At 40.9% G+C, this 27831-nt stretch overlaps 1 protein-coding gene across 3 annotated transcripts; it reads right to left on the reverse strand.

Moving 5' to 3' along the window:
* Positions 1 to 625: 625 nt before the first annotated feature.
* LOC109997698 (atos homolog protein B) lies at positions 626 to 27703 on the reverse strand. Of its 3 annotated transcripts, XM_065948672.1 has the most exons (11): positions 14723 to 15391; positions 13980 to 14138; positions 8696 to 8882; positions 8207 to 8405; positions 6398 to 7744; positions 4196 to 4254; positions 3727 to 3826; positions 3015 to 3173; positions 2032 to 2100; positions 1523 to 1728; positions 626 to 1218 (listed from the first exon to the last, which is right to left on the reverse strand). In XM_065948672.1, exons 5-11 carry the CDS (start codon positions 7568 to 7570, stop codon positions 1065 to 1067), a joined length of 1920 nt encoding a protein of 639 aa, XP_065804744.1. In that variant the 5' UTR covers positions 7571 to 7744; positions 8207 to 8405; positions 8696 to 8882; positions 13980 to 14138; positions 14723 to 15391; the 3' UTR covers positions 626 to 1064. The 3 variants fall into 3 exon arrangements, with proteins under 3 accessions (XP_065804744.1, XP_065804735.1, XP_029136689.2); XM_065948663.1 differs by lacking the exons at positions 13980 to 14138; positions 14723 to 15391 and adding an exon at positions 27318 to 27703; XM_029280856.2 differs by lacking the exon at positions 13980 to 14138.
* Between the last annotated feature and the right edge of the window lie 128 nt (positions 27704 to 27831).

Below are 27831 nucleotides of genomic sequence, written 5' to 3' on the forward strand. Positions count from 1 at the left end.
TGTTCTGAACAGAATCTAAAAATAAAAGTGTTTTTCTAAAATAGAATTCAGCACAGTGTCCCTCAGTCTGGCTACATAATATGAACTGGATCCCCCTGTTTTCATGTCCTGGTGTGCCCCTCCTGGTTTGAAGGGTACACAATGGTATGTACCAAGATTTGGGGAAATGGTGAGAAGTTAAATGTATTCTTTAACAGAGGTCCTGAGTTTTGTCAAATTATGCAAGTATTTTGTTTATAGTTATGTTTTAAATAATAAAAACATCCAATCAAGATGGCTGATTCCATTTCAGCCTTTCCAAGCAAAAGTATGCTAGTGTTTCTGTCTTTTCTTGCCCCCTTCTTGTCTGGTCAGAAAGTGTGTGTGTAAAGTATATGTTTGGAGAAAGCACCCCACAATCAGCAGAGGCTTACAGTTTGTTGACAGTGTCAATCAGAGGTGTGGAAATTATTGGTCCAATGAGGCGGCTGGAGTTGCAGGCAGATTGAAGGACAGTGTGATACGGCACTAGAGGAAAAATTCAGGTGTTTAAGTCAAAAGGCATGCATGTTAACACTGAAGAGTCGCCACCACAAATGAATAGTATGTGCTGTGTGTGTGTTTATGAGTCTTGTCAGTCTGTTTGGTGTGTGTGTGTGTGTGTGTGTGTGTGTGTGTGTGTGTGTGTGTGTGTGTGTGTGTGTGTGTGTGTGTGTGTCTTTTTTATTTTTGTACACTTTAAGGTGTTGTAAAAGTCCTGCTTTTGACTGCATACAAGCTGCATTATTTCTAATCTTTTTACACTTGATGGAAGATACAAGGAATGCCCTGGTTGAGTGTCATTTTCTTACATTTGTGTTTTACTTTGAATGCAAACAAATGCACAAAAGTAGGACCTCTACTCTCACAAAAACTGTATCAAATGTGCATGTGTGTCTCGTGTGCATGTGGCGTGTCTCATCAAGTTTAGTCAAGTTTTGTGTCCATCATTCTTGCAGTCTGTTTGTTTGTTTTTCTTCCTCCTTTAGGGAAGCACAGGAGGGGCTGCATTGACGTTGAGGAGGGTCCAATGGGTCAAGCTGGGGTCACACGCGGGGGGAGTATTTAGGGTTTCTTGGCACCTCGGTGAAAGATTTCAGCTCATAAGGGATCCCCGTGTCCACTTCAATGGATTTGCGGGAGAATAGCAGCCGGATATCATTGTGCAAGTAGATCTTTCCAGATTTGGAGCTCTGGAATCTGGGAGGGAAGGAAAAAAAAAAAGAGATAAAATGTTGGCATCTGGAAAATAACTGCACATGCACAAAAAAACATTTGCAATTACTCAATGAGACATTTCCAAAGTCGTTATGTACCTACAAGTGTGCAACATCATAGAATCATTGAAAATGTACAGCACATTTTGTTCAAATTAAAAGGCATAACTTAATTAAGTTTTTTAAGTTCTTATTGTAAATCTATGAAACATTACCAGACATCACAACACAAGTTAATGAAGCGTTTTCTTCGAAAGAAATGCCAACAAATGAAATCTCCGTCATACCTTAGATGCATCAGGTAGCAGAGAATCTTCTTCCTGTCTTGAACTCCCTCCCCTGGCGACGCCTCGCCTCTCCCCTCAACCCCCTCCTCTACAGGCACCAGGAAGATTCTGTGGCGCAGGAAGGTCATGTGATTGACGGGCATGTCTCCGAAGTTGTAGGTCACCAGGAACATCTTCACCACAGTTTTGTTGGGATTAAATAAGGTCTGTGAACAGATGTCAGATCACATCAGCATTTTAAACAACAAAATACAAATCTGGAAATATTTTGTACGTTATGAGTGCATTTCTTTTTTTCCATTTCCTTATATAACTAAAGTTTACTACCCATAGTTTCACCCTTGCAATGACAAGTAAAAAGTAAGTATGAACATATCAAAATAGTCCTTTGTGATCTATTTAGAACATGGTGGTAGCACAGATTTAATATCTGAAAGATTTTTCATTTAATAAGCAATGCGGTATTTCTATTTTTTTTAAATGAGGATGAGATGGAAAGACGAACTTACCACTTGTATGGTCCCTGCTTTGGGTATGCTATATCCTTTCTTTCCAAGAGGCTCGAGAGATACCACCCCCTGTGAGGCAGACAGAGAAACACAAGCCAGAGATTAAATGTTTTACTCACTGTTGACTTCTACATAAGGATCAAAACCTGAATTAAAAGTGCCATTTTGAAGAAGCTGTATGACATTAGTATGACTATAATCCTCAGATACATCTGGATAGGTAACACACTTGAAACCAGATGATTAACAAACACAATCAATCTCCCAAAATACAAAAAGATCTATCATTAAAACAGCAGCTACACAAATCCTCCTAATAGCAACTGTAAAATCTAATTTAAAGTACTAAGAAGTTAACGAAATGAGGCTTCAAATTCTGGTATTGAACAACAACAGCTGGTATCCAATGTTCCAGTGTAACAACAAGGCAAATTTACACTTCTTAGAGACATGATGAAGGTTGTTTAAAACATTATGGCTGGCCCTACCTTACGAAGGACTTTGTAATCTTCTATACTATAATTCCTTTGTAATGAATATAGTATTCAGTACTGTTGTTGACAGTTGTTGAAAAGGCCTTCAAGACGATAAACCACACCACATATTTTATACATCTGGCTCTGAAGAAGCAAGCCAGCAGCAACCTTGTTCTCGCCAATTCTATATTTGTTTTGGGTGATTGTTCAGATCTCTTTGATTTTCTTTGGATGGCTGTATGATTTGCTTACAAGCAAACAAGCAATCGCTCATGTGCAATAAAACAGTGTCTGTTTTTATCTTTGGTTTATTGTTTGTTCTTGACTAAAGCTGCACACACACACACACACACACACACACACACACACACACACACACACACACACACACACACACACACACACACACACACACACACACACACACACACACACACACACACACACACACACACACACACACACACACACACACACACACACACACACACACACAAAAAAACTGACCAGGAAGGGTGAGGGTGCGCTGTGCTCTGAGATGTCGTAGTATGTGACCTGCACAGGCAGAGTGACGTGCTGTGGGCAATAGGAGCCACTGGCACCGATCTCTGCAGTGAAGCCTTCGATCCGTCCAGATGGGGAGAACCTTCCTTTCAGTATGGACTCCTGGAATACACAAGATACAGAGAAGAGGGTATGTAGACTTGAACTAAATCTTAACTAGCTGCACTCCGAGTGTAGTTTGGACAGACACCCTGCAGAATCAATGCAAAATCCCAAAAATATATTTCATGTATTCATCCTGATTAAAACCAGAGAAGTGTTGAGGTTATTAAGTACACATCTGTTTTCCGCAAGAGCATGATCCAAGAAAAGTTCAATCTTTCAGAATTTTTTTTTTATAACAAACAGAGCACTAAAGTCATCGTTCGATGTTAAGTTGTACTTGACTACTCCTACATCAAGAGGTGTTTGGCAGATTTTTTCCACCCATATCCTGTATCTTAATGTGGAATACAAACCAATTAGAAGCACCATTTTGAAAGTTGAAGATATTGAAAGTACCAAGACTCAACCACTTCCAGCCGAAATGGGTTTAGGCTAGTTAAATTAGATTTGCACCTTGGTCTCTCAATAGAGAATTGACATACCGGTAGGTGATGTATATGACCTGCAGTGTCTCAAGGAGTTATCGAAAAATAATCTTTAAAACGTGTACCTCAAAGTTGCCAAGGAGAGCTCTGCTGATGGAAGATGAGGGCCAACTGGAACGCGTGGAGTGGCCGGTTTGTGTGTGTCTCCCGCTGCGCAGCTGCCGACTGAATGACACCGCAAACACACAAAACAGACTGCTGGTTAGTGGTGAAGATTACACTAATTTTGTCTTAACCGACATTTCACATGCCTCAGAGCGTGTCTGAGTATTCAAGTCCAGACAAAGTACCCTTTAATTTAGAATAACTGGCAAACCTACGCTGACTCCCTTCTTTCCCCCTGTTGACTTTGTTGCAGTGAATGTGACTAACATGATCCAAATGTGAGCATGCCCTAACACACACACAAATACACTAATCTAATGCACCTGCTGGAAGTTAAAATATGTATTTCTCTATCCTTTTAAAAAAGCCCCTTTTGTAAAATTCATGATTTAATGATAGAACTTGGTCTGAATTAGAGGCAGCGCTCACCTTTTTAGCCGAAGCCCACTTTTTAGCCGTCTTCCTGGTCGTGTGCAGTCTGTGGAAGTCTGAACAAAGAGAGTACAAAAATGAATTAGTTTTCCTCTTTTATATCAAGATTTATGTCAGCACCTAGCTATTACAGTATAAGCCCATTGCTTGAAATGTTTATAAATTCTCTTTACGCAAACTGCAACAAAAAAGAAAACCAAGGATTGGGCTTTTTCTTTTCTTTTCTTTTCACATCATGTGTCTCCATGAGAGAAATTTAAACATTACATTTTTTGTTTTATGTTTCCTCTTACTTACTGAGCTCTGACCGGTGGATGTTGTGTCAGATGCGAAAACGTTCCCCATTTCCACACTACCATTCATCATAAAGGCCACCCAACTGTCAGGAGACTCGTCACTTGCCAAACCTATGCTACCTACTAGCCATTTGCTAACAGCAAAATTGTCACTCATGGTTAGCTTGTTGGTATAAGCTCACCTTGGGTTACACTGGCTCTCTAGCCCTAGCTCTTTGTCAGCTTGTCATCTTATTGTCACCGCCGAATGAAAACGCAGACAGCATCTTTGCCAATCCTCCTGTTGCCACTTTCTGTCTTACTTAAAAATATATTTAATTTACTCAAATACCACTGATGACGATACAGTCTCACTCCTGTTGTAACTCTTTATTCTAAAGTTTCTGTCTCTAATTTGACTCATCAAGTCTTTTTTTTACATGTTTCTGTTTCTCCCTGTGTTTCCCTATCACACACACTAAACAACTGTGGTCACAACGTTTCCCACGACTGCATGAAACCTAGCTAGTGAACTAGTGAACCCCATTGTCCCTTTTAGCAAACTCGCATTCTGGCCTCTGGTTTTTCAAAAATGGTCAGTTACCTTCCAGAACCATTTTTCCGCAGTCTATATGTGTATGTGTGTGTATGTGTGTACATGTGTGAGACACACTGCACACTCGTGGGGACACAATGAACCCTTCCTCAATGGGCTTTATTCTGGAGCTACTCAGCCTGTTCCAGCATGGTGTGATCATGAACTGGCCTTCACTTCATTCTTTCACTTTTATTCTTTGTCTTAGTTACTCTATATTTATGCCTCAGCCTTGACAGTCTCAGAAAAAAGGCTAACAGATGTCTTACCATTGAACACTATTCCTTTTTCAGAATTCAAAGCCTTAGAGGCTTCAGCATACGATGGACTCAATGTTTGTCACTTTATAAGCACAGTATTTGCATGCAAATGTGCGCATGCTGTGTTTTTAATGTATGCTGCAATAAAAACTCCAAGAGCTTCCCTCAGGTGGTGGTTATTTAGGGTTGGAAAATTGCATAATCTGGGCATTACATTTTTTTTAGCCCAACTGCTATTTCCCTTCTAATTTTTTTACCATGGGTGTCATGGGAATATTTGTGTTATAGTTATATATTTTAGAATATTTTTATAAGGCAACACTTACTAAGTTTCTGCTATCAAAAAGGCTTCGGTCACAGTTCCTGATTTGTTGGCAACTGATCTGTTGTCCACTACACATTGGCTAAGCCAGGGGTTTCCAAACTTTTCGGTTCATGACCCCTTAAATAAGGGTGCCAGAGGGTGCTCCTCTGTCCCTAGAGGTGGTTTTAGCATATAAATGTGCACAGCCATGTTTAGACACTAAAAGGCCTAAAAACTATTAAATTAGTTCCATGTTTAGACCATAGACTGACTTTAGCACTGAGTGGACATGCATAACTTGATAGACACACAGGTGTGTGCATCTTTATGTGTAAAGAGCAGCAGACACCTTCATTCTTGCTGTCAAGTGCAAACCTATATTTTAAGTTTTCTTTTACATTCATTTTATTTTCATTTCACTTAATGATATGGTTTTATTTGAAATTGATTTACTTCTTGTGACTTATTTTCTGTATATACTGTATTTATACAATAATGGGTAATATACACACATTTTAAAATATTTTAAATTTGTAATAGTTTTTTGGAAGGCATTAGGATACCCCCCTCCCACTTTTGGAACCACTGTGATAAGATAACTTTTGAAGTAGCTAACCTGTACACCAGATGTCACTGTCTTTTCGTAGCAATAGAATTAATAACCGCATATGTAAGGTATTAGCCGGTTCAGTGAAACAATCTATTACACAAGATGAAAATCTGATAAGGATGCACAGATGTGTGTGTCTGTGTGCGCGCACTGACCTTAGGCCGGTCCCATGCAGAGGGCAGTAGATGGTTCCAGTAAGGTGCAGCTTTAGCATCAGTGCTGCGACATGACGCCGGGCCCAGTCCTGAAGCCAGCAATGACAACCTGCTTCTCTTCGATGTGGAGGGTCCCTCATCTTCTGAACATGACTCCCCCGTGTCGCTCGGGGGCAGCAGCCTCTTTTTGGCCGGCCAGTGGCCTCCAGAAGACAGACGGTGGCTGTTACTACTGGGAGTTTTCTCCCAGGAAGCCAGGCCAGTAGAGGGGGAGGCTGCAGCCTGGGTGGCACTTCGCTCAGGTGGAGAGGATTCAAGTCCAGCTTCCCATTCAGTGGCCTCCCCTGGCTCCTGCAGCTCTGTGTGGTGTGGGGGAGAGAAAGGGCCTGGAGGGCTAGTGGGGCTCGCAGGGTTGGGGGTCTCATAGGTGGACACATCAAATAAGTGGGGACTGGGCTGGCCTCCAGATGAGCCATTACTACTGCTCTCATTTGTATGGGTCGGTGTGTGGCTCCCGTTGGGTGTCTCCGTTCTAGCTGAGCTCCCGAGGGAAAATCCCTGGTCAGGGAGGTGACCATGTGGGTCACACAATTGGGGGGATTTAGGAGAGAGTGGAGCAAATACATCAGGGACCGGCCTGTCATGATTGTGCTGCGTTGGGCGTCGGGAAGGGTTTTGGACTGGGGAGAGGGAAGGAGACCTTGGTGACAGTCCTCCTTCAGAGTCTCTGTGCTCCACTGGTGTGCAAGAATAAACTGAACCAAGCCCACTAGGGCCCGTCACTAACCCCATCCCAACTCCTTGAGCTGGGGCAGGCCCACACAGCACCCCTCCCTCCAACACATCCTTGTCTGAGCAATCCCCTAAATTGGGACGCTTATGTGTCGCCTGGGGTTCCTCTAGCCCCCTTTTCACTGCCAACCTGACAGGTCTCTGTTGGGTATCAGCGTGGGATTCTGTGGAGCTAGAAAATCCCCCCAACTGGGAGAAAATGGAGAGCTGATAGACCTTTTGGAGCCGCAACTCCTCCTGGCCATAGTGCCTGGGCGCCCCAGGTCTGACCCCAGGATCCAGGCCCTGTAATGGGGGTGTAGGTGGAGGCAGGTCTCCCTCCTGGGCTGGAAGCTCTAATGGAGTCTTTTTATGGGCTAACTCAACGTGGATGTGCCGCATGGTTTCTATGATGATGGATAAAAGTCTTTACTAAGTTTTTTTTGTAACAGGGTCAAATTGGTCCTGAATTGTTTGCAGAGGCAGATCAAAATGTTCCACAGGATTACAAAGTCCTATAGTTCCTGCTGTGATGGTGTCATACAGTGGGAATTGGGAAGCTGAGCTTCACAGCACCTGAGAGGAAAAAAAGTCATTATTTTCAGTACAGATTTTTAAAAAGTGATTAATTATAACAAAAATAATGAATGCTGGAAGCTTAACACCTATCATCTGCCTTCTTTATTTTGACTGCGAGAATGGCGTGCTTCTCATTGGTGATTTTGAGAAACAGCCTTGAAACTTATACGGTGTCATGACTTCACGATGTCTTGTTGGCATTTGAACAGTGTGAAAGTGTTACTACTTTGACTTAAGAAAATAAAATGCCACAAAAGCAAAGGCTAATAAGGTACTTATCATAGTTTGATTCAACATAAAATCTAAATGTTAGATGGGATATTAATATTTCAAACAAGAAAGAACTACAGAACAGCCATTTCAAAGAATTCAATATAGGTGAGGCATATGCCTAATTTGTCTAAAGTCTCAATGAAAAAGGCGGTGTTTTGAAGACAATGTCAATGATCAGCGTCTCACCTCTGTGCCTGTCCTTCTCTAATTCTGCCCTTGTGGACAACTTGCATCTGGCCCAACATCTGGAGGTTGTTTCTAAAAAAACCTACTAAAGGAACTAATGTTTCTCCATGGCAGCTGCCATGAAACCACGCCAACATCCCAAGATAGGAAATGGAAACAATAAGGAATCGAGGAGGAGAAGGAATGAAGGAGCTACAACCTAAGAAGAAAAAAGAGGGTTGGTGTTTTTTTTCATTAAACAAATTTAAGATCAAATAATACTATAACAGACATTAAAGTTTATGACACAAAGTTAGTTAATTGGGCTTTTATACGTTGCAAATTTTGTCTCCATGCTTGAACAGTTTGGCCATGAGAATGATTTGTTTTAATCATAAGAAGTTGCAAACATTTACACAAAGAAAAGCAACCAACACAATAGGTTTGTCAAATAAGAAAGACATTTAAAACAAATTGGTCTGCAGACGGCATCCTGAGGCCTAATCTCACCTGAGAGGTGGAGTGTCAGTGATGCAGGAGGTCGTAGAAAGGAAATTTCTCTGAACAGGATTTTGAGGTAATTCTATTAAGGATCCATTTCTGATTGGCTAATAACCAGACACACCCTCGTTGGTCACCTGGGCATAGGTTTTGGCACAGCTGTGACATCATGACAGAGTCATTCCGCCATATATCCCTGAAGAGATGGAAAGACAAAGAAGCAAAACAAACTAGTGGTCAGTGTTTTATCTCAGCACTTAAAATGAATCTATTACTCCTAAAAACACATGATAGCAGATATAAATATGTTCACATTCAAAATGTCAGATTGGAAAAACCCTAAGAAGGACATAAACCTCATCACTGTGCTTACTGGCACACACTATAGATGACAGTATTCATACTGCACAAAGACAGTTGGGTTTCAGAAACGATTACAAAATTACAGTCCATTGTTGAAATTGAGGGGAAAATCACAAAATAAATAATGAGTCATATATGGAAAAACAGGAAATATTACTGAAAAAAAGCCAAAACCCTCCAGGTGGAGGATCAAATGTTGTAGTTTATCAATCGAGGTGGAGCCCCCAGAGAGTTGATAACAAAGGCTCTAACTTGGCACTAAACGCTGCAAGGCCAAGAGAAGCAGGACATTTACAGACCCACTTGGACCAGAACTTGGGAATGTTGAAAGAGGGGGGGGAAATCACAGTGAGCTGTCGTTATGGCAACCAGTAGCCCAAGGATAACGGCTCCTTTGTGTTTGTCCACAAAGAGGGAGAAAGAGAAGCAGAGCTAGAGAAGAGAGGAGGAACGGTGGGGGGTGTTGGGGGGGCAGGGATAGACCCGCAAAGATGCTCCTGCAAGAAAATAACTTCAAACACAAAAAATGGCTGCCCTCCATGAGGTGTGTACAGCCAGCCAAAAATCTCAAAATAAAAGACTTTTGTGGTGTCAACGTAAAGCTAGCAAAAGAATTTGACTGAAGTGCTTACAAATTTAATCCAAAACTTGAATTTTTAAATTTGACATATGGAGGAGTATTGGAAAAAGCCAAGAAAGCTAATCTGACAAACACCCATCTGGCACCCATGTAAATCTGTAATGATGAGAAATGCAGTCAGTTCCCATTTAGACCAACATTACAGCAACCAGCTACTTCACTTTTTTCTATTTCTTTTTAAATCATCATGACAAAACTTTGATGACACATGACGAGATCTATTACAAGCACAGATGTAGTTACATGTGTCTTAAGATCACGCAAGAGGAAGACAAAGGAAATGTAGGTAATGCAAGTTGTTTTTAGGTGTTTTCCATGAGGCTGAAACACAGCCGAAATGTATCCACTGGAGGAAGTATAAGGGTTGTTGAATGAAATCCCCATAATGCATAAAAAATTTGTAACACTGAAATAAGTTAGTTGTTATAGAGGGTAACAACTGCATTCAATACAATCTGTGGCAGGCTTGGCTGACAAGCAAGTGTTTGTACGGCCAAGTTTCGTGTTTCACTCCTTAATTTCTCCATTCGGATGGGACAATGCACTCTTCAACCTTCACAAGAAGTGGGGATGTATGTCAAAGATGACATAAGATCTGGACAGATGGACATAAAAAAAGGGAAAAAATTCAGACAGACCCTCGTGCATTTTGACCTAAAAACATACAACTGCAGTATAAATGGTATATTATCAATTCATAATGCCTTTCCTACAATACTAACAAAAAATTGGAAGGAGATGATGTGAGTGAAGGCTTCATCACCTGTATGCAGATGATTTATGGTCCTTTTGCTGTCATAAAACTCTACCTTTGGGAAAATAAGCCAGGTTCTGCAGTCTTCCACCAAAAACATGAACATCTCACCCATACTCACAACAAAAAAATTTCAGTAACTCAGAAATATCCATATTATATTTTTAAGACCCTAAATTTGGCTTGATACTGTATGTTGGTTTTTTTTAACCTGTTTTACAAAACAAATACAACATTAATGAAGACAAATCTAATGAATTAGACCAGTATGAACAAAGGGAAAAAGACATAACTGTCTACCCCATTCAGTGCATTTAAAGGACAAATGTTGCTGCTTTGATTTACATTTGTTTATTTCACTGATATTTCTCAAGTTGGGGGGACACCCTAAAGCCAACTCAGAACTGTCCTAGTCAAACAGGGATTTCCAGTTCATATCATTACCAAGTCAAATAACAGAAAACAGGCAGCATGACTTATACATGGGACCACTCAATCAACACAATACAAGGAATCACCTTAACCTGTTTTGTCACCCCCGAAGACAGGTGGCGTCAACTGTGTAAGCCCCCAGGGGCTGGAAAACAGGGAGTGGGGGATGAGAAAAGTATGATAGAGGAGTCAGCAATGAGTATTTATAGTCCTTTCCTATATTAGAGCTCACTGGGAGTACCTAAAGAGTCCCTGCAAGGTCCCACTGGATTTCTGACCTTATTCTGAACCAGCTGAGCCAGAGGCTGGCAGAGACCGCCCAACCCTTTTCAGGCTTGATCCATGAGCAAACAGAGGAGCGTAGGAACACCCTGGCTTTACCCAGAGAAAGACTTTGGGCTTCTGGGTGTGTGTGCCAGCTCAGAAATGAGTCTATAACTGCTTTGCTTACATTATGTTTTATTATATTGGCACCTGCACTTTTCCAGTGCCAACAGTTAAACCGTAATTCTACAGATAAGTGGTGAGTGGACTGATTTGGTGGCCTGATATTGGAAAATAAAAATGAATATCATCAACAACAATTAAATATAACCAATGCATTATTATAGCCCCAGTGTTTGGAGAGGGGCAGTGCCCAATTACAATATTACACCTCATGGATTGAACACTGCTGATGTGTGGCATGAACACGTTTACACATCAGTGGCAGGCAAGGTACAATCTTAATGTGACATCTGCAGCATCTCTGGAAGTGGAGCAGTCAAAATGAGTGGAGCGAGTGTAGAAATGGTGAGATGACAGACAAAGGAATGAGAAACGCCCAACTACAGGGAAGCTGCCAGACTGAGACGGAGACAAAAAGAGAGAGAAAAGATGAGGAGATGAGGGGAACAGAGGGAGAGTACAGCCCAGCCAAAAAGCATGAGGAGGGTATAAATACAGCAGCAGCAGCAGGTAGAAGTCTCCAGTGTTGGCGCCGACACAGTGTTCATGGATATAAAAAAACCTGTAGATTTGGGACTTCTTATCTTCTGGCATTTTTATTAAAACGTACTAATGGGTAACTCTTTGGCATATTATTGAACCCTTTTTTAATAAGATGTATTTACAGCTATAGATTTTTAGCTTATAAATGAAAAAAAAACTTAAGAAGCATTTTTGGTCAGTACGCAGGAAAATTATTTTACTAAATGTGCAGATCCGAATAACACTGTAAAAAGGAGTACCTTAACATGGTCACAGTTTGAAATAGGTACAAATTCCACAGAACAAGGATCTCGTTTCATTCCAGATCAAATGTATCTCAATATCGGGTGCCATATCTGTAATCAATGATTTTAAAAAATAAATAAAAGATACATTTTTGGTAGTGACAAAATGCCATATTAGTCAGGCTCCAAGTAAATGATTCAGACATATTTAGTAAAGAATAAAATCCCATACAGTTTCATTTAACTAATCTATAGCTACATAAAACATGGAAGTAGTCTTGACTGATGTTACCCATTGGTTTCTAAGGAAGCGTTATGAAGCCCAATGATAGCGGTCGCCATACTGGAAATGCTATAAAGTTTTCAGTTCAACAACAGGCAAAGGAGACGTGCAAATAGCTACAAATCATCCATCTGTAAGTAACTCATCAGGGAACTGTTCTTATTTGGATAGTCTGTTAAAGTCAATAAGCTGATCTGGCAACTCAATGGTTTGAGTAAAACTCAGAGTTCATAAAGACCTCATTAAGGCATGCTTTCTGTCTAACTAACATATTTTGTTCAGGGGATGGTCCCTCACGGAGGATAGCTTCTAATGTGTGCCAAAACATTTACAAGTACGTGTGTCCTTTAGGCCAAGGAATACTGTGTTAAAGAAGTCAAAAGGCCAAAAGTCCTGGGTCAGATGACCTATCAGGGGGACAAGGGGGTCTTTCATTTGATCATCATGAGAGAGATGAGGTTAAAAGGCTAACACACAGACAAACAAGGCACTGATCTACATGTAGCAAACTGTTTACAACCACCGTTGGTATCATACCCATTCAACAGCCTAATAAGAGCTTTGTCATTGGATTGGCAACTGGAGCATTAGTTAGCAATTCAAAAAAAATCTACAAAAGAGATAGATTGTATCCTCAAGACCCTGTTGGTCCTTGTAAACTCTGAAAAGTTACATCAAACAGAGGATTGACATAAACATGTCAATGAGAAGTATGCTGACGGCACTGGCCTAGAAACCTGCTCTTCATACTATGTATGAAAGTAAAGGGGGGCAGAGTTCACAGCCAGCAGCTATCCTCAGAAAACACCCTGACATTTGACCTGTGCACATTCATCACAACACCCATGTGTCATGAGGACACAAAAGCCTACACACTCAAAGCTGCATCTCTGCCTCTGGCTATCAATTATTATTTAAAAAATATTTTATCTTGAGTTTAAAATCCCCCATGAGAAATTTAAATAAATACCACAAGTGCATAATTCCGTTTTTTTTCCTGAATTAATTCTGCACTCCACCTCAGCTGCTCTGTTCATAGCTATCTGTATTCATGAGGACTTGCCAACTGTCTTTCTTGATGCTATTGTACTAATATCATACAAATCTTATGCTAATCTTATATCATGCGTGAAGACTGTAGATGCACAACAATAGTAAAACAAGTGGCTCCCGAGGGAAATTACATGCATTTTCCACATGTTGTACTTCCCTTAGGGTATACTTAAGATCCAGATTATTCTCAATGATTTAACAATGTTCTAACTTAAGTCACTCACAACAAGCTTATTTGCCTTGGACAGTCTCTATTCCTGACATTCCCTTTTGCCTGACACTTAGAAGAAGTGCAGATGAAGTGTATTAACAAATGACAGCGATGAAAAATGTTTTCTATAATCGGTTACCAAAGTATCTTGCACAGCACATACAATTTTTAATTCATTTTTCTTGAAATCTTTTGCTTCTTAAAGAGAGGCCTTTGTCAGCTGCATTTGTGTTTTAGGTAAGGTTTGTTCTCCATCCTGTTATGGACTATCTGACATGACTTCTTTCAAGTAGTGAGATAAGCTCCACATGATCTTGAATGGGCCTTTTGTGCAAATAGTCACCTCTATCTGCTCAGATACTCCCTCTGTGTCTTCGGTCCACCCTTTTAGGTGTGATTGCATCTGCATGAAGTTAGCAGCCTCCCAAGAGCCCCGATTGTCTCATCAACTCTCAGCAGCACTCCGCCCGAGCTACTCCCAGGACTGTGCTGTGCCTGGAAGCTGATAAACACACAAACACACACACACACACTCGAACAAAAAGTTGCTAAGTGCTCCTGCAAACAATCACCTGTTGATTGGATTACAGGAGCTGTCTGAAGTTTGGAAATCGGATGTCACTGTGTACAAAGTGATGGGATTACAGCCGCCCCTGATTGTGAGTGTTTTTGAGGATCAGACAAATGCAGAAGACAGGAAATAAAAAGAAAGACAAAAAGTGACAGAAGGCCTCATAAACCTTTGAACAGACAGTTTTACAAAAAAACAAACACATACACACACACACACACACACAGTACTCTGACAGGCAAGTTGAGGCAGTCTAAACTAAGCTGGCTCAGTGACATAGTTGCTGAGAATGCTGTTTGACACTGGGTCCCTTTCTGTCTCTCTCTCTCTCTCTCTCTCTCTCTCTCTCTCCCTCCCTCCCTCCGTCTATCTGTGTGTCTGCCGGCTCTATCCGTCTGTCTGCCTTTCATGTGGCCATTTTAGGAGACGTTGAGTCAGCCCAGGCCCAGCTGACAAGATGACAGGAGGAACATTAGTACAGTGGACAAAACAGCAGGACAACTTGTGACACTCACCCTATTCAGAAAGCCGGGGTTTTATCTCGCTGTCTCTGTCTCTGCTCTTCCTTCCTCTATTTCGTCTGGTGGCTTGATGGGTGCCTCTGCTGCCTTTTCTTTCTGTCCTGTTTCTATTTCCACTGCCTTCTTTTCATCTCAACTCTCCGGTTGTTGTCCCTCTGTGCTCCCTTCGTCCTAAAAAGGTGGTGTTGAAAATGACAAATAAAAGTCAAGTTCTCTCTACCTTCCTGTGCTTGTTTTGTCAGGAGGCCTGACAGCATACACTACCTCTCCCTCACTCTGTGTCTTGTTTTCTTCCTGTCTACCTCTCTCCACCCTCACACATCAAAAACCCATCGACAACTCGAACCCCCCACCCATCTCTCGTGTTTTCCCTCCCTCTCCTTTTCTCTCTCAAGCTCCCCCTCCTGCCCCTGTTTCTTCCTTTCTCTCATTCGCGCCCCTCCAAAATATCCCGAATACAAAAGCCACTTCACATGCTAGCGTTCCCCCTTTCCCCTCTCCTCTCATTTATCCTCTACCTCACCACCCTTCCTCTATCAACTCTCAGGCCCCTCCTTTCAACCCCTTTCCTCTCTCTCTTGCTCTCTCTGTGTTTTCTTTCTGTCGGGTTTCCTCTCAGCTGATAGAGCAGTGCATGCTTTGCTCACTCAGCAGTGAAGGCATACAGGGAGGAAAGAAAGGTGGTGGTGGAGGTGGTGGGGGTTGACGCTGACAGCTGATTGGTTGGAGAAAAGGGGGGTCAGCTGTAGTGGCTGCGGTCCTGATTGGCTCTGGGCAGGAAGCGAAGGGTGGGAGGAGATGTGGGGAGTTGAAACCACGCCCACCTGCTCCTGCTCGGCCTGTTCTGCTGTTAAACAACCAAACAGCACTGTGTGTGTGTGTGTGTGTGTGTGTGTGTGTGTGTGTGTGTGTGTGTGTTTGTTTGTGCGTTAAACTTGTGTCCTTGACATCTCCAAGCATGTTTTGAGTTAAGTGTTTCAATTGCATAATCTAGGCACATGTGAGTGTTTGTTTGAGAAAGAACAACAGCTGATAGTAAAGGAGTTAATGCCTCAGAGAATAAAGATGCAAATAACTATAAACACACATCCTGTCATTTCATTGCTCTCTTTCTTTTTGTTCTCACACAGGCACTCTGTTGTACACAGCACCTAACACACCAAACACAAACATGAGCGAAGAGGACTTATCTGCTGCTGGAGTACAGATAAAGACTGAAGTGCATGTGAAAAAAATTTATCAGCCGAGTACCAGGAGTTGCCCTCAGCTGTATGTGTGTGATTGTTTGTGTGTATTTTGCCATCTGTCAGCTAATAACGAGCAGCATGTTGACTAGGCAAGAACTATTTTGAACAGAGTGGTGTGGTTAAAATTTACACCACGTATTTACACCATGTATGTCACTTGTTCTTTTACCTCTCACACACACAAACACACATTGTGGGAGGAGATTATACTGTGCACACTTGAAGCTGTCAAGAACACATATTTTATCCACAACTTGACCCAGCCCAGACAAAAACACACCTACAGACTTGTGCTTTTTCCTTATTGAGGAAACCATGGTTATCACATGAGTGCCAGTCGGCATGTGAGACAAACGTATTGATAGCTCTCTGTTTCTTTGTGTCTGAGTCACCGTCTTTTTTTCTCCTCTACGTCTTTTTTCTCTCTGTGTTCTATAGCAACCTGTGCATGTTACCAAAACAGGATGGAAATAGTATGGTTGCCAGTTGCTGTGGGGCTATTAGGTTATCTATTTCCTGCAGAAGAATGAAGAAATGTTTTTTTCTTCTTAACTAAGTCAGCAGTTTGATTTAATATAGGGTTATATATTGTGCAGATTGTAAGTCTTTCCAGGTTTAGGACATTTTTTAGTATTATTTAAATTATTTTCAAGGTGTTGTTCTTGTTATTGTCACAATAATTGTGACAAAATAAATTCAGCGTTTCATGTGTTGGGGGGGATGCACTGATTGACCAATGTTTATCTGTGTCATATCAATGTATTGCTGTCAAGCTAATATACCCAACTACTGACTCAGAAAATAGTTTTATTGGGCAGAAAAAGTCACCTGTTGGACAAACTCTGATTTGATTTATGGTCAAACATGAAAGAAAATGTCTGCAGAGTAGGAGTCTTAAACATCTCTAGTAAAAAACAATGATCAATGTCCAACATATCTCGGTGATAAATGTGGTCAAACTTATTTTACAAGTTTCACTCCAAAACCCAGAATGATTCAATTATATGAATGTTAATTACATATGTTGTAAACTTTTAGCATGAAAACTGGTAAACAATAACTGATTGATGAATATTCTCCACTCTACATTTAGTCAATCTTTAATGACAGATGCAGTGTGGGATTTGGGTGAAAGTATGTCACAGTTGTTTTGGTGCACGAGTATAGACCCTGAGCACAGATGATGTATGAAAAACAAGACTGTCTCTAGCGACACACCTCCAAATATAGAGATGTGGACAGGGGAGGGTGAGGAGGGGGTTGAATGTGAAGAAGACCGAGACAGCAAGAGGAAGACAAACTGACAGAGAGACAGCTGAAGATTGAAATGAGGTTAGGGGTCTGTTGGAGAATAGGTTTGACAGCTGTTTTTGTTTTTTTTACAGCAAAGCCAGTAAAAAAAAAAATGTAATAATGAGCACTTTCTGCTCCAAACCAGCACTGTTATTTAAGATTTTGTGGTTCAGCATACACAAACACACACTCACACAACTCTGTTCCTTTAAGAGCCCATGTTGCATTCCATATATGGGAGAAGGGGTGTGTCTTATTCATGAAGATCCTCCCTCAAGGGCACTGTGAGTGCAGCTGAGGAGAAAGAGGCATTGAAAACACTCACATTCCATCAAACACATGAATTAATGCAATTTTGACTAGAGCGCATGACACTGTTTATTTTGGTGTTTATATGACAACATTGGGGCTTCATTTTTAACTATGACAGATTACAGTACATGACACACACTGACACCAGAACACCTTGTTTTTACTGACCTCTCAAAGTGACACCAGCTGTGCTTGGGGGGAGATTTCACCCAGCAGCACCGAACAGTCACAGCCCTACAACACAGCAGAGCTTTGATTGTTTTGACCAAATCCTTCCTCATCAGTTATTCAAGAGTTAAAATGAGCAGTTCAGAAAATCCAAAAACAAGGTCCAGTTCACCCTCCTCTTCAGGGAGGAAGAGAACAAAAGGAGGAGAGGTGGAGGAAGGGTGGGAAAGGAAAACTTGTGTGAAGGGGGACACAGTGTGTACTGGACATGTTTAAAGAGGCATGGACACACGTGTGTGTTGGTTTCTATGTCTACTGTAATGTCAAACGGTGTGTGTAAGTAGCACACACATATGGAGAAGAGTGTGTCAGTGGGTTTTCAGGGCTGTGTTGACTCAGAGCCACTGCATTTTGTGATGCAATGTTTCTGGTTTTATTGTAACATTTAAACCAAGTGTGAATCCTAGTGAATGTGAGTATGCAGTAGGCCAGACATATTGTATGATAGCTGACATTTATAGTGACAACAGTTAGTGTACTTTTTGACCCACTTGGATAATTAAAGCAGGTTTGAGCCTTTTTTAAACTCTTCCCTTTTTTTGGTGTGACACCACTGATATATCGCTAAATTAAAACTGACTTTCACAATTTTTAAAACACATGCTTTCTGAGTCTTCATTTTCTATTTTGGCAGCCTATTTTCTATTTTTTGGTTACAACACAAACAGACTATATAAGATGTCTTTGCACATCCTACTTTCTTCTTCAGTCATCTGGATTAGACAGTTGAACAGAACCTCTTCTTCATTTAACCAATCCAATCGAAGATCCCAGAACTAAAACTTAAATCATCATCAGGCAACGGTTTTCTGTTCCTCAGGGATTTCTTTATGTTTACATTTGCAGAGCACTTTAACAATATGGTGAGATGAACTCTCTCTCTCGGGAAGGGAATGTTTGAGCAGCTGTGGGTTGATGAAAAAAAGTTCACAAATCTTTAAAGAGACATTTCTATTTAAGTCTCAGTATTAAAATAAAATGTGCTCATGCTTGTGTTATTATGTACTTGCCTTTTAAGCAAATAAGTTAAGATTCCCATGACCATTAAGACCCTAATACTTTATTTGGATTGTACAGTTTAATACTTTACATAAAGGGATTATAAAATGCTGAGTGGTTTAATGGTGTCTATCTATAGACACGGTTAAAGAAGGATTGGGTTGGGGTTTGTATGGAGCAGTTGCAGAAAAATACTTTTCTAAATAAAGCATAAAGTTATTTGGTCCATTTTCCTTGTATAACTTCTGTGTGTTCTTAATCTTAATCAATCCACTGTATTGTGTGATAACTCAGTTCTGTATGTATCAAAAATGTGTGTTATGTCATCACTTACATTACCTTTTAGAGATAAAAACAATATGGTTATATTATTCAATATGCATATTTACCCGCTGATTGACATCTCCTGATTTTTAAAATAAGGAGTATGTGTGATGCCTTTCAGTGTCTTGCCTGAAATGTTTGGACAAAACACTCCACAGTTAGCTCACTTTAGCAATAGACTGCAGTAAAAAGGAATCAGAAAATGAAGTCATGTTTAATGTACAAGGACAAAAGAGGGAGACAGAGTATAATGGGAAGAAATGCAGAGATGGGGAGGAGTATGGCACCCTGAGTCTTGGTGGCTGACCGGGCCAGCTCAGAGGATGGAATGTTCCAGAGAAATATGTTGCCTATTCATGGAGGACAGGAAATAAAGCTCTCCCTCTCTCTCACTCGCTGCACCTCCCCTGTCCCCCCTCTCGGTCCTCAATCCTTCACCCGAATTCAGCTGCCTGTCCTTTTACCTCTGTATCTTTACCCCACTCCCTTTGTCTGTGTTCCTTTTCTCCCTTCTTCTCTCCTTTCAGCATTTTTTTCTGTCCATTATCCCACAATTATAAAGTAATTTCTTTTTTCTCCTTTCATGCTTGGAGATCTCGCACAGCATGGTGATGTTGAACCACTAAGACTGGTAGCTGCTGACTGTTAGTCCTGTCGACCATCTGGGCAGTGAAACAAAAAGAAAGGAAGAGAAAAATCACTTTCTTTTATAATTGCTCACTAAACCATAACCAGGGAATACTGTCACTGTGTTTGAGAAGTGAATGACTGCAACTTATGACAGTGTTGCTAAAAATGCTTCAATTGTGGTGTCAGCATGGCAACTAAAGTATGTAGTGCTGCTGTTAGTGCTGTAGTTAAAAATCATATGGCAATATTTTTTATGTATTTGATTTCATTTTGTCTGTTACCTATACTTTGTTATTCCTCTATCTGCGATGTAAAGCACTTCGGATCGGTGGTGTTGTGTGTAAAGTGCTAAAGTTGAGTTTCAGAGCTCATTTACACACACATTTGTAAACGCTGTCCCAACAGCAAAATGACTACAAAAGGAGAAAACAAATTAAAACCACAAGCGGTGATGAAGGGCCCTCGCACCCCTGTGCATGTCGGTGGTGTGTCGCAACCGCGGGAGTGCAGCAGCAGCAGGATTTGGCTAAGCAGCTGGGCACACAGTTCGATTTGTGTAAAAGTCGTATTACTGGCAAGTTCAAAAAGGCAACGCTATGAGATTCAGAGAATATTGGTATGCAGAGCGGTTCATGCCGGAACTGTCATGATGCACAGCGGCAGTGTGCTGCTGTATTGGCGTCTTTTGCCGTTTTTACATACGCACCACTGAAAATATGCAGATAATAGTCATTTAAACATCTGTAATCTGTAATTTATAAATTCTGGGCTACAATGAAATCAAAATTCTTTACATTAAGTTTTTTTTTTTAAAAGCCGTAAGACAATAAGGCCATCAATAAAGCCTGTTGGGGATCTTAAAAGAAGCATCTCTCGGACTGGAGGAGGCTGGCTGCATCCCAGCCTGAAATGATCCAAGAAAGAGGAACGAGTTGTTTCTTTCATGGGTTCAGCCTCAATATCAAGCACAACTGGGCTGCACAGGCTCCCTTCTTCTCTTTAATATTAGACTAAAAGAGATGATTGAAAACCTGAAACGTGTTGCATCAAATGGATAAAGTGTTTGACTAAATGTTGTGCGATGTGCATTTCTCATCTGAATAGCCCACTTTTCAAACATAAGAATTTAACACTTACATATAGAAAGGTCTCCGTCTTACAGAAATTTTTCTAATGTCACATGTAGAGTGGTCTAAGTGTGCTGGGTGCATTTATGAATATAACACTTCAGCATGTTATTGATTATTTAAATCTCCTGACATACTGATTAGTTATGATCTAAAATAGTTTTCTGTATGCTTAAAGGGGTCAGCTGTTACACACAAAGCCCAGGTTCATACAGTCAAATAGTTTGGAGTAAAACAGCCGTTCGTGATAAATACTGAGCTCAATCGCAGTCGTTTAAAAAAAACATTTCCTCTTTCAGACGCTGAAAGTTTAATTTAGTTTCCTCTGGAGGTTTTTCTGTCCCTTTAAAGTAACTGATTTTAATTTGCATTTTTTTTTGCAGGGATATTCCTGTGCCAAGAGAGCGTTTACTGAAATATTCTTTGTAGTGTAATATTTTGATAGACTGTCATCATAAATGCATGTTTTGTTTATAGTAATTCCATACTACATTTTCAAGGGGGCGCCACTGAGCCATTTAGCCATGCCCACTCACTTCACCCAAATGAAAAGTTTTACTTTGCCACTGGGATGATGTCTATGAAGTGTTGTGTGTATACGACCATGTTAAGCCCCTCAAATAACAATTTTTGTTTGATAGCGAACGACGCGTCCGCATTTTTCACCAGACCTGATAACCTTGCCAATTTTGGTGAGTTTTCACGCACGTTCAGGTCCTCAAATACGAGTTGAAAGACGCGGAAAAATCATAATCACCCTAAGGGTTACAATAGGGTCCTACGCACTTGTCAGTGCTTCGGGCCCTAATAACAACTTTACATCGAGCCTGGGGAGAAGTGTCAAATGAAATCTAAACTCTAGTGAAGCTTGCACCATGTGCACTTTGCTGAACGTGGACATACACAGAGAGCGGCTCATCCATTTTGGTACGCAGGGGTTTAAAGGGTGAAGGGCAGAGAGAGGTTTGGCTGGGGTTAATCCTGAGGATCAATCCAACACAAACACACATATACGTACAGACACACACCCTGGCAGCCGTTAAGCAGCAGTTAATAACGGGAAGCTTTGGTTGATACTCTGCGTTGGAGTCAAAGGTGGGGCAAAAACCTGTCTGTTTAATGTTGACATCTTTATCGTCACAAATGTATCACAGTGGCGCTTTGACAAACACATAAAACTACAGTTTATAGCCCATAACTGGCTCTCTGGGTATATTTTTGTTACAATGAGGGGCTAAAGTGAACTTAGGGTGAGGCTAGTTCTCAACGACTACACTGCAGCAATGCTCACAGCTTCATGTGGCTCTATGCTTATACGCTAACATCAACATGCTAACATTTAGGAGCGCTACTCCAACTACGAGGCTACGAAATCCTCTGTTAAGGATTTCTACAGAAAGTTCAGTCGATACAATAAGCCTGTGATTCTAACTGGTCTAGCTTAAGGTCCACCACCAACTCCTCCATGAAACTTGCTTATTGGTTTACAAAAAACCAATAAGATTTATTTAATGAAAAATGTTGCTGTTAGGACATTAAGCGTATACATGTCACATGAAAAAGACACAGAACAAAAGAAACAAAAAGTGCATCATAAACTTTTTCCAGGCACACCTTCATGACCCACTTTTGGGTCCCAAACCACCAGTTGAAAACCACAGCAATAAGCCACAAAATGTATGAAGTTGCCCCATATTGGAAGCAAAGCACTGCTTACATGAGGTCAAATATTTACAGGAAGAATTGAAATAAGTAAAACAGCCCTGCAAACATAATCAATAATAAAAGTCTACTCACCTTAATTACACACACGACAACCCCAAAGGAGTCTTATATGTTGAACTCTGTGAGTAACCTTGTTAGCTTGTCATGTGACACTCAACTATAGTCAAAACACTGACGGATGGTGTCCTCTGCTAGTTACAGTTTGCCATAAACATACTTCTAAGGACTCAAATCGCTGCACAAAAAAAACTCTGATGAGATGCACAAGACAGGACAGGTACACACAAACAAACATACACACAAACTAACTATGTATACCCACAAGACACATATTCACCACAACCTCAAGTGTACAAATAAAGGAACAGATAAAGATAAACAAAGGGCTTCAGGGCTCTACTTCTTTTTGTAAATTGTGTGATAAGCACTCACTTCCATTTGGTTTATTAACTCTGAAAAACGAAAAAACCACACACGCACAAGTTTATGCACAGCCCTGTGTACCCTGCAGGCATTTCTGCGTACCACAGCTTTAGAACTCTCTGGGAAGACATGAGACATACTAATGCTTTCAGGCCTGCAGCAAACACACAATTGTGTGTTGTTTTAATATTGCAATAACATTGCAGTGCAATTTGCTTGTTGAACAGGTCCCGGTCCAGCTTCAACTCTACAAGACAACATCAATGCAAGAGAAGGATATACATTGGTTTGCTTCCCTGAAAATTATTATTGTTTAATTATTGTTTTTTAATCCAAATATAAAACTCTAGTCTGTTAAACTAAATAAATGACCTTTCCACTGAGTGGTTGTCACAGTTTTCCAGATTTTATTTGTTCTCTATGAAAATCAATTTAAGTGACAGATGATGCATGCAAAGGCCCCAAGCCTGCCATACATTCTCAGCCTCTACAAGATGGAGCGCTGTGAATATAAGCAGCACAGAGAGATGGGGTTGGGGGGGGGGCATTCATGCAAGGCAAGGGTAATGACACAAATGACATCGTATTGGAGTAATGGTTTGAGGCAAAGAGGCAAGGTCGAAAGGGAGAGGAGCGGAGAGTGTACAGGTCTTAGTTTGATAAGCTTTGTGCTGACCTGACCTATATAATGAAGTGAGATACATCTGCCTTCCGACATCTACTCATCGAGTCCTGAGCTTATATATGGAAGCAATTTCAGCAGACTGGCACGCTGCAGGTTATGATATAACATGTAGAACGAATGTATGTTAGACACTCAAAACTCGAGATTTGACTACAGCAATTTGTTGACACCCAAAAGGTTGTCCTGTATTTAACTTAAAAGATTTAGTCAATATGACAAAAAACTACAAATCTGCTTAATTGAGAAGCTAAATAGGAATACAAAGCTATAAAAATGAAAACTGCATTATGATTTCAGCTCTACAGTAAGTGTTTTGCATTTTCTCTTGAAAAGTTATTGAATGTAAGTTTACAAGTGTCCACTGCCAACACAAGGACAGCTAGAGATAACTCAGCCTGTACAGAACTGGATATCACAGCGCTTTGCCTCTCAGGGTGTAATGTCAAACCATGCTGATTTATTCAGCAGGTGGTACTGTTGCTGTGCCATCCTACTCCCTCTCTGTGGACTTGTTAGGTGAGTTTTGGAGGGAGAAGGAAGAGAAAACTCAAGATGTGGGATGTAGGGTTTCCTACTAATAAAACATGAGTGTGAACAAAGAAACTGGAGGAAGTAGTGCAATCTTTCTTAAAGAATTTTTCCATCCACTTACATAAAGTAGTATTTGACATATTAGCTTTTGGTTAATTCTCAAATGCTGAAGCACTGATTTATTCAGTCATCATAGGTATCCACCCATGACAAGGTCAATCAGAAGCAACACTCCTGTGTTGGCTTTTAAAGACAATAAACTTACACGCTCGATCACCTTTTATATTCTCACTTATTCCAAATATACTGTACACCATTGGCATTACCTTCAGTTCCCTACACAGTCATTAACCTATTAATAGCAGCAAGTTAACGTAAGAGAGGAATTACCAACAAATGGACAGGTGTAGGTTTGTAAGAGGACTAACTAGTTTCTGTTATTGACAAACCTTTAAGTAGACTAACTTTCATGGTAAGCCTGACAGTCGGTTTAGTTATTGTGTGTTAAAGGAGCAAAAAGGTGACAGAGTGAGGGTTTCAGGCTTATAGTGGGATCAGTCAAAGCTGCAAAGGGGGCTACTTCATAAACAAGCTGGTATTAAGAAAGAGAGTAAACAATTTGAGACCGTACACTCGCACACTTCAAAAATCGTAATTTATGAAAATTACTTTAAAACAGATGTTTAAACTAGAAAATTGTCACTTCACTGTCTGTGTATAAAGACTAACAGACTAACAGAAAGATCTAAAGGTGACACTGTTAAATAAATAGGCCAATAAGACAAGTTGTATTTTTAGTTTATTTTGTCAGACAAGACTATTGTATCTATTTTCCTTTTCCTTTCAGTCTACTGGTTGGCCCTAGTTCTTCTTGATAAATGAAGGTTTTGTATTTAATAAACGTTTTCACAATGACACATTTGTGAGAAGCCTATTATCTTACCCTTAACGGCTAAAAAGCTCTTTATGCAAGAGAGGTAATTGGGCTCTAACAAGGATGCAAGTACAATTCATGCAAACACATACACACTGGAGATCAATATAGCCCCAGAGCCGGAGCACCGGAGTACTGGATCTAACCCACATAATCATGTGTAATCTCTGACATCAAATCCTGCAGGGACACATTGGAGGGCTGACAACATGCCTTCATCAGCTCAAAGCATTTAATAGCCACCCCCACCTTCCACACACACAGAGCACTGCCAGGTTCAGGCACTAAAAAGGAGAACTGCAACCCTGAACCATAACCACTCAGTCATATACGCATTAACAGACCACAGAAGGTATATTACTGTTGTTTAAACATTGATTTGGGTGCAGAGGACAACAGGATCACCCTTAACATTCAGCCCTTATTATCAGTGAATATCACCTGAACTACACATGCATAAAACTGTATTCTGTCTGAACTAAAGGTAAGAAGAGCTGCTGGCAGGCTAATGTTTGTCAGAGGATGTAACATTGTTAGTCTGGACTTAATCTAGTCAGGCATAATTAGGAGAAACGGGGCTCTTGGAGCCTGACAAGCCTCAAGTTAGTGTCATGTTGACCATTGTGCACTCTTCTTCTAAACAGCCTAACAAGTTACCGATGGCTCTATATCATGAAAACATGCTTCCACCCGTGACCACACTCGCTTAACTTGTAAGGCAAGGAAGTAAGCGCTGAAACATACAGTGGAATACATTTCCCTGAGGTTTGATATTTAAACATATTGAAGTAAGCAAACAGACAAGTGACCATAGGGAGTTCCTGCTGTTGTATTCCTTCATGTTAAAAATGTGCAACACTCATCCTTGCTGAGTTTTTGAGAGGATTCTCTAAGTTTCTTTGTCTCTTTTGAACAGTAGAGACAAATCCCTGTGTATTTAATCACATATTAGAACTGATGTCAAAGACTGATTGTGCATTGGGAGCAAGCCCAGATCAAGGACCCAGGCCAGCATGCACCTCGCCTTCAGGGTTGGTTACTGCAAAGATCTGCATGACGTCACACTCAGCTGAGGACAAAGCCCACTGGTTTCTCCCAGACAGAGAGGTGGGAGGGGGGGGGGGGGGGGGGCTGTCAGAGAAATGATAGGACACGTAGGAGAGGGAGAAAAATGTGGACTTGCAGATGGATTTTGCTGCTGCAATCTAGATGTTTTCAGAAATCCTCAATTTCCATACATTTGAGACAGCTGGTGAAATCCTATTCACGTGTGCTGTATGGGCGATATAGAGTGAGAAGAGCTGCATACACGTGTGCCTAATGTGTAATGTCAATTAATGCCCTGCTTTTCAGGACAATGGGAGGCATTGCATTGCATTGCAGCAGGGCATACAGTATAACACTGTAATAACTGGCTATGCTTTAACACTCCATCTATTTAATATGTGCTGTGCCAACACAAATATGCTTTCTCCATTACATGATGCAACGCAACTCCAATGGAACAAAGCTCCCATTTCACTCAATGCTAGCCACTGTCCTGTAAGCTTTATAGTGATCGTCATCATTCATCCCACTGAGATTCAGTCAATAATCTCAGACAGCCTTTATGCTAGAGTTGATAGAGCTTTTTTTTTTTTTATGCACATCCCATATAAGCCACAATGACAAAACTATAAATATTGTAACACACGCCTATGCATTTCATTATTAAAGTGGGATTTTTTTTTTTTATCATTTTGTCTCTAACCACCACTGACTGTATGCATGCTCACACACACAGACACACAGACACACACACACACACACTAGGCAAGTGAGCAAGTGTGTGTTGAGCAGACAAAGCAGGGGAACGCCCCCTACACCCTGCAACCTACTGTCAGGCAGGTCACCAACTGGACTAGGCTGGATTCCAAACATGCTTTATTCAGACCTATAGATTACTCAATCAATACATTGAATGATGTGACTGCCCGCGGGTTCAGAGTGCAAACATTTGTACTGTAATAATCCAGATAGCAATTAATAAATTAACCGGAACCGTTGTACAGCTATCTTTAAAGCACACACACACACACACACACACACACACACACAGATTATTAAGAGAGAGTGTGTAGAGCCGACTCACCTCATATAAAATAAAAAAAAGGGGGAGGAAAAAGACAGCCTCGTAGCTTGAACTGACGCGTCCTTGTCGTCTGGTAGTTTTGGCCTTTTTGTTATCTCTCCACCAGGTTGACTGCTGCGTTGTCGAGTTCCAGGTTGCTAACGTGAACAAGCGAACCTCGACTAAAAAGCCCTTAGCAACGCTGCACGGTTGACTTCTAATGGGTAAATAATCGGGCAGATTCAGCCTCGTCCTCCCACTCTGTCTTGCCACATAGCTTTCTAGTTAGCTGACTTCGTTCCTTCCTCTCTCTGACTGCCTTTTTTTTTTTTTTTTGTGTGTGTGTGTGTGTGTGTGTCCTCGCAGCTGTTTTCGTTGTTTCAACCTTTGCCTGCAAATTTTTTCCTCCTCTGTCCCTTTAAGCAAGAACGTTTCCGGGGTTTGCCCGTTTATATATATATAGGAGGCGGGGCTTCACGGCCAGCTGAGCGCCTGTCATTTAACGGATTGGCCGCTTCCACTCCGTTCAACCAAT

This window comes from Labrus bergylta, chromosome 2, assembly GCF_963930695.1.
Source record: "Labrus bergylta chromosome 2, fLabBer1.1, whole genome shotgun sequence".
Lineage (NCBI taxonomy): Eukaryota > Metazoa > Chordata > Actinopteri > Labriformes > Labridae > Labrus > Labrus bergylta.

Bases quoted from the DNA above. Each gene is read 5' to 3' on its own strand.
- LOC109997698 (XM_065948663.1), bottom strand. From the start codon at position 7,570: ATGCGGCACATCCACGTTGAGTTAGCCCATAAAAAGACTCCATTAGAG. The intron at 3,174-3,726 runs GTACACGTTTTA...TGTGTATTCCAG, and splicing joins CTCTCCTTGGCAACTTTGAG to GAGTCCATACTGAAAGGAAG. The intron at 2,101-3,014 runs GTCAGTTTTTTT...TCTGCCTCACAG, and splicing joins GCGCACCCTCACCCTTCCTG to GGGGTGGTATCTCTCGAGCC.